The 7,265-nt window shown below is 34.0% G+C and overlaps 1 protein-coding gene across 1 annotated transcript; it reads left to right on the top strand.

Annotated features, from left to right (window-relative positions):
* Positions 1–374: 374 nt before the first annotated feature.
* Positions 375–4,154, top strand: LOC134265542 (uncharacterized). The gene is made up of 4 exons (XM_062747760.1): positions 375–507; positions 1,192–1,279; positions 2,575–2,699; positions 3,485–4,154. The coding sequence occupies exons 1-4, from the start codon at positions 474–476 to the stop codon at positions 3,562–3,564; spliced, it is 327 nt and encodes a 108-aa protein (XP_062603744.1). The 5' UTR covers positions 375–473; the 3' UTR covers positions 3,565–4,154.
* Positions 4,155–7,265: the final 3,111 nt, after the last annotated feature.

Here is a 7,265-nt window from a genome sequence, read left to right as displayed (position 1 = left end):
GTTTTACATAAATTATGTACTTTGAACGAATTCTAATATTCAAAATAAGATTACTTTATCATTACATTTACTTACATTATGGAAATTAGGTTAATTCAGGAGAAAATGACATGAACTATTTGTCGCAGATGTTTATGCATGTTTTCTGTTGAATATCATCGGAGTAAATCAGCCGACACAGTAGCCTCGCTTTCGTCTCTATGTAATCAACGCAAATTACTGCGCATGTTAAATACGTGATGACCATGGGAGATTGAACATAGTTCAACTCCCAAAAAGTATACAGACAGACGGACGACGGATACTTAAACTTTAACATAAGCTCTTCTGTTATCTGTCCTTTAAAACGGTAAAATTATAGGGAAGATGAATGAAAGACAGCACAATTATTTTATTGACTTTACAGAGCCTTGGAACAGGTAGCAGCTTGTCTTGAGCAGTTCAAAAGTTCCTGTGTTTCAGATCCAGGTTTCATGCAGATTTTACAGATAATCAATATGACATGTGGTATGTACAAGAACAATGCAGACCGGTTATCATAAACGTTTTTGTATATTTCTCCGTATGGCGCAGTGGTAAGCGTCGCTGAGTAAGATGTTCTTAACGTCGACGGTTCAAGTCCAACTACGGGAAGTGGATCGAGATCGGTCCTTTGGACGAGACCTTATAAATCAAAGTCCCGTTACGCAAGAATTCCTGGCACAGAAAAGTCCTCAATGCCCAAATGCTGAATTTGCATCCCTCCCGTTGACAGCTGGTGGAGTCTCATTATGAGTGAAAATTTCCCAAACGTTAAACAAACAAACAATTTTGCTCTTAAAATTATGAATGTCTCCTTCAATAAATCATTAAATTTTTAACTCGAAATAAACGTAGTAAAAATATGTTAATCATCCATAATTGTCTTGTTTTCCTGTAACAGTCGAAACAGGATTTGTACTCCTTGTAAGAATCTGTCCTAATAAAAAAATACTAGAGTAAACTATATTGATAACTTTGACACTTTGATTTACCATAGCATAACTTTGACACTTTGATTTACTTAGTGGTAACTTTGGCACTTTGATTTACTAAAGTGATAACCGTAATTATATAGCGGAAATAAGACATTTTTCAAGCCTTTGAAATATAAGTATTTTGGCTTTTCAGCTCTGTAATCTAGGTCTACTGACGTAATTGTGATTATTATAGGTAATTCCAGATGTGATTTCATCAAGTGCTTCACAGACAAGGGGATAGATATTACTGTTTTAGCAAACGATCCAGAGAAATTTGACTGGTATTGTTTATTTATCTTTTTATAAAGTTACTTTCTAAAAACATAGGAAAAGATAATCTCTTTCTAGGATATACTAATATATATTGAATATCATATTAATTTTTTTTATGCCCCTGTAATCGAATGTTCGGGAAAATATAGCTTTTGTCCTGTCCTTCCGTCTGTTTGTGTAACTGTTTATTTGTTTGTCTACAAAAACTTTGAATATGACTTTTGACTGGTTGGAGCAAGGGCTTTCATATTTCACAGGTGTTTTCTTTGTGACAAGACCTTTCTTTTGGTTCCACAACATTGACCTCTTGGCCGTAACATTTGACCCACTTTTACAAAAATTACCAAACTTGTATCCTAGTCATAACTTTTGAACAGTTTCATACTTCACATGTATAATTATTCATTACTGCAAGACGTTTCAATTGGAATAAATATTTTTGACCTTGGAGTTTGACCCATTTGTTAAAAACTTCTACCTTGACCATAACTTTTGAAATGTTCATATATGTATTAAAGCTTTCATATTTCACAAATGTATACCTTGTGAAAATACCTTCCTCCTGATACCATTAATATTGACTTTGACATTAGACTCAATATTACGTTTGTAGACCATTTTTGAAAAAGAATTTTTTAATTTCGATAGTGCCCCTCGATCCCCTCCCCCATCTGAAAGTGTTTGATTCCCCCTTTCCCTTAACTGAAACTGCTTCCATCGTGCCTTCAGGAATATGACAAGTCTTCTCTGTAAATCATTTCTATAGATGTATAGTTGTATACCTGTGATTTAAGATGGGTATCTATGATTAACCTCATCAGCAGCAGCAGTACTTTAGCATGGAACTCGGTCTATTTTTCATACATTCACTACAAACAATAGACACAGTTCTTCTGCGAATAGCAACCAGGCTTGTTTAAAACTTGTTGAGGCAAAATCCTGTTCCATCTCGACGTGTCTGTCTGTTCATTAAATGTAAATTCAATAAACTGAATTCTTACAGAATACATATATTAAAGACCTATTAAAACTGTCTTTTATTTTTCTGTACCATATTTCAAAAATTGGATTCAAGCTCAAGGGGATGCTTACTCCTGTATTGGACAATGTACTATGCATCGATTTATTAAAGCTATATAGGCTCACTTTTATTTTCAAACTTACTTTTCTATTATAGATCTCTTTCCTTAAAGTGATAATAATATTCATTAAGTATAGATTGATAAATTATTAATTAATCATGTTCATGTAAAATTTAAAGATATTAAGATATATTGCTTTCTACAACAATATGGTTTTCCAGCGAGAGTTTCCGTGCGGTGCAGCCTTGTTTTGAGAGCCAGAGGAGTGCTTGTGAGGGAGACATAATGTACAAAACAGCTGACGGATATGTTCCGCAATTTGTGTCAAAATGTGGTACTTCCAAAGGTAACATGAATACTGAGTGATACAATTTACAAATTCCGCGAATCAAGACAACCTCAAGTTGGACACGATTCGTAAAAAGGTATTTCTCCGCTATATACGATCGTTCTCTCGCTATATCTGAGGGTCCCTATATTAAGCTACCCACTTAATCACTGTTCAGTGTATTCAGTCCATTAAAATCAATCGGTAAAAAGACTACGTTCACAAGTACCTGTGAATCGGTCGTCACCAGTGCAGACGGACGTATGTTTGCACTCGGAAGCGACAAATAATAACTGTGTACTTCTTCTAATCTAGGACAGTAAGATGCCAAGCAGCAAAGATATCAAACAGATGTTCAGGCCAATGCAGTAAACAAACAAACGAACACAAATACTCATAACTGCAATTAAATGTTAACAAAGGTAATGCTAGATACGGTCCAGCACTAACACGAATTGCTATTCCATGCCGATACCCATGAGCATAAAGTAGTCAGGTGTAATGAATGCAAAGGGTATACCTCAGTGCTGCTATCTTAAATAGTACTATCGAAAATGGATGTGTGCCTATTTACGAGTCGTGTTCAGCTTTTTTCTGAAGCTCGGTAGAGCCTTACATATAAGGAAAATACAGGAAAGTAAAATAATATTAATCTTAAAAAGAAACTATTACAATGGTTTTCAAATTTATTCCTCATTATATATGAAAAGTATTTGAAGTATCTGTTAAATTCAAAACACATTTATTTATGAATAAAAAAAGGCTAAATAGATATAGTTACTGATTTTAAGTATATTTATTAGGTAGTAGAACCTTAGCTATCCAAGGAACCTGGGTCTTCCTGTTTGCTGCATTCCTCATAATGGCACCTATTTCTACGTAAAACCACCACTGTAAAATCAAGCTACCTTTTGGAGGTGTCAAAGGGAAATCAAAGATGCTTCATTCTCTTATTTGGGAAACAAAGCTTATAAATGTTTGTAAAATTATTCATTGAAACTGTTTTCCATATTTCATCGTAAATGGAGAAAAATAATCTGCTTTTTACGTTTGTTATTCTTAACAGTAAGTATATGAATTTGTAATATGAGCTATAATCATGCAAATGCTTTGTGATGGGAATTTTATTTTTTGAGATCACTGTATGTATCCTCATAAAATATGCTGAGCAAAATAAGTTTAGCAACTTAAGATATTTATCATAAAAGAAAGTGGAAAAAAGGAGAAACAGCACTTACAATTGAACTATGATATGAGCTTGTCATCACATAACAGAATAAGGCAATTTTTATCGACAATTGTGTGCTGTTTTGTAAGAAATATCGTGAAACTGATCACAGATACGGGTTTAAAAAGTCAGATTCAATTTCAATTTTGTTTAAGGCCTTCAATTGAAGAGATAACAACAACACATTGGCGTCTCATGCTCCTTATAAGGTTTTGTATCTCGAGCATGGTGATCTGGTTCCACTCCTGCTGGTTTGAACATATTTTATTGTTAAGATGTTACAACAAAAGGATTGGACACAAGTACTTAATACTTAGAACGTCCTTTCCTTTTTTTCCACTCCTGCTGCAGAACAAGGGTAAGTTCTGCAACGTTGTTGACGTTATGTCGCTGTCTTAAACGACGACAAAGAATGTTTCAAACGTGTTCAATGGGTGACAAATCACAATCGAAGGTCTAAACATCATTCTGATGAAGGAGAGCGGGTGTGTCGTGCGAGCATTCCCCATGCGAGGCGGGACTGTCGATGACGTTGAGTTAGTGGTACTGTTGTGAGAGGTTTTCGAGCTCGAAGATTTGCTAAACCTAGCTGTTTTTTTTTTTTTACACTTTATCCACATAACCTTAGTCCAGATGCACGGCGTAATTCGTCTGCAACTTTAGAAGCAGCCACGAAACGGTTATGTCTCGACGTTGTAGCAGTAAAACAATTTTGCCTATAACCGTCGTTTTTCGTGGACGTTCTGAGCGCTGACAATTACAAACATGTCAAGTGGTCTGGGATCGGTTTAAAAGTCAACATATGGTGAACGGATGCACAAAAAAGTGTTCCGCGACATCTTTTTTTCAGCAACCGGCGGTGGCATCTCTATAGTCGTTCGACGTTCATTTTTGAAAAGTCCCGGATAATCGGATAATTCCCTATTTGACGTTTTTGCATTTTTTCACTGGTTTTCTTTTCCAAGCGTGAACGAATGGCTTTTCAAGTAATAACTTCTTCCAGGACCATGTGCGTTCGAGCGTAACGTTTTGTATTGTTGAATTGTCACAACTTAGGACGACGCGGTTTCTGTGCGTCGAGTTAACGACGTTCGATCCTGATATTTAAAGTCTTAAACTTTTTTTGCCAAGTATATTTTTAGTTTCTACATACATAGCTTAATTAAAATTCAAATAAAAAAATGGGGGTCAATATGCTTCTTTTAGCGCTACAGTACATTTAATATGACCTTTCTGCACTGCAATTTGTGTCTTAATTAATGGAATTTAATCGTGTTTTTTTCATTGAATACAGATTAATTTGCATTGTAGAATTCAGTTTTATTGTTAGAACCTAAAAATGATGCTTAATTTAATGAATAAAGGACCTGCGCGAAATACGCTCAAAATATCAGGATCGAACGTCCTTAAAAAAAGAAGTGAGTCTTTTGTTACCTCTTTCTATATTGATTTAAAGTAGACAAAAATAAAACAATTTCGAAAAATATTTTTAAATTATACCTATAGAAATACAATTGCTAGATTTATTTTGCTCAGTATATTCATATGTGAAATTCTACATATATACATGCATTTCTATAAATTGATATAAAGAAGTAAAAGGGAGGATTTTTCACTAAGTAAAAGAATGGTGTTATGTTTACTAAATGATATGTGAATACAGAAGTTTTATTTGTATACATATACTCTTCATGTCTTGATTTTGATAATTTACGAAAAAATCTGTTGAGTAGCCCTTTTAAAAAAATTATTGGTATTGTTTAACTAGAAGGGGTTTGGGATATCGATTTTCAGAAATTCCACGTTAAATTTTCGTCGATGTTTTTCAGTAAATGTGTTGTAATACCTATTAACCATTGAAAACAATATCTGCATATGGCATCGAAAATGCTTTCGTCATTTTTCCAGACAAGTTGCATTTCGTCAGCAAGAGCGAAACTAGAAGTCATTACCGCAACAAACTTCGTACTTCATTAAAATCTTCATTTAAAACATTTTGCTTCTAAATTTTAGTAAAATAATTAAAAAAAAATAATTAAAGTTTACTTGCTCTGATTTTTTTTCTTTTTCTAAAAAATGAAATCCAAATACGTGTATTTAAAAGAATAAGGAAGTTACTTTCAAATATGTAGTTTTCAGTAATATTTTTTTCCTACTGTAATGAAAAAAGCCCAAATATCTCAAATCATATTGGTGACGATGGTTTGGACTTGTTCCATAATGATTAATCTTTCATAAACTCAAAAAAGAATATCAGATACAAATACATGTTATGGTTTTCTTTAATTTTGACATTGTTGTGGCAGTGACACTGTGTTGTGTGGAAATATCACACAGTTGCGGTATTTACAATGGTGATACTTGCAAAAATAAAAAAAAAGATTAAAATTCAATAATATTCATTTTACTAAATTCAGATCAAATTCATTAATGAAAACTGTATATTTTAAAAGTTAACTCAAGAATAAATTTTAAAATGTGACTTGAGCAAGAAATGTGACATCTGAAATGTCAGTATTTTGAAGCTATGGTTTCATATATTGGAATTTCTTGACCAGGTCACAGATTTAAACTTTTTGCAACAAATTCCAATTCGGCTTTTGATAATAGGAAATGCAGACTTCCAACAGCACTTGGCTGCCCAATATATAAGCAACAACGCCATCATGAGAATACCATTGGATATCTTCCAACAGCGGCCAAAAATCTGTTTGTTCCTATGCGGTGCATGACCTTCACTTTGAATTCATTTACATTTTGTAACTGGAGATTCATCAGCCGCGTTTGGTTCAAGACCAGGTTGTGATATTTTATCATCAGCAGCATGTGACTGTTCAAACGTTCAACTCCACTGTGGTCAGGTAAATACAAGAGCAGGGTCCAGCAGAACAAAAACAGCTGCGGATTCTTGCTTGTATCGATCTACTTCTGTAAGATTTACTTGCTTTAAAAACAGGCATCATATCGTTTGTCACAGTAATAAATTTATGAATAAGAAACATTTTTCATTTTTCCGCGTCAATTATCTAAGGCATGGTATTTCAAATGTTCTGAACTTCTGATTGAAATACCCGATGCAGTTTAATTCATTGTCCTTGGTATTGTGGAAAGATTACTTGGGATGACTTTCTCAATAATGTTTATGTATGATTCATGAATTACGAACATTACTACTTTGGTTTTCTCAGAAATGGCAGACTTGAGAGATTTTGCATTGGTTATGCTCCCTGTATTAGCTACAACCGCGTCCACAGCTCGTTTGATAGCTCCACCAATGTCATCTGCCGGGCCCTTGCCATAACCCGCCTCTAGAAAATTTTATGATCCCTACAGACTTGAAATGAAAGTTTTCTAAT

This window comes from Saccostrea cucullata, unplaced genomic scaffold (assembly GCF_032062105.1).
Source record: "Saccostrea cucullata isolate Sc308-1 unplaced genomic scaffold, CSIRO_AGI_Scuc_v1 ctg15224, whole genome shotgun sequence".
NCBI lineage: Eukaryota > Metazoa > Mollusca > Bivalvia > Ostreida > Ostreidae > Saccostrea > Saccostrea cuccullata.
This window is presented reverse-complemented; position numbering and strand designations above follow the sequence as displayed.

Coding starts and splice junctions, on each gene's coding strand:
- LOC134265542 (XM_062747760.1), top strand. CDS start 474: ATGCAGATTTTACAGATAATCAATATGACATGTG. Junction 508..1,191: donor GATAATCAATATGACATGTG/GTATGTACAAGA, acceptor TGATTATTATAG/GTAATTCCAGATGTGATTTC. Junction 1,280..2,574: donor GATCCAGAGAAATTTGACTG/GTATTGTTTATT, acceptor ATGGTTTTCCAG/CGAGAGTTTCCGTGCGGTGC.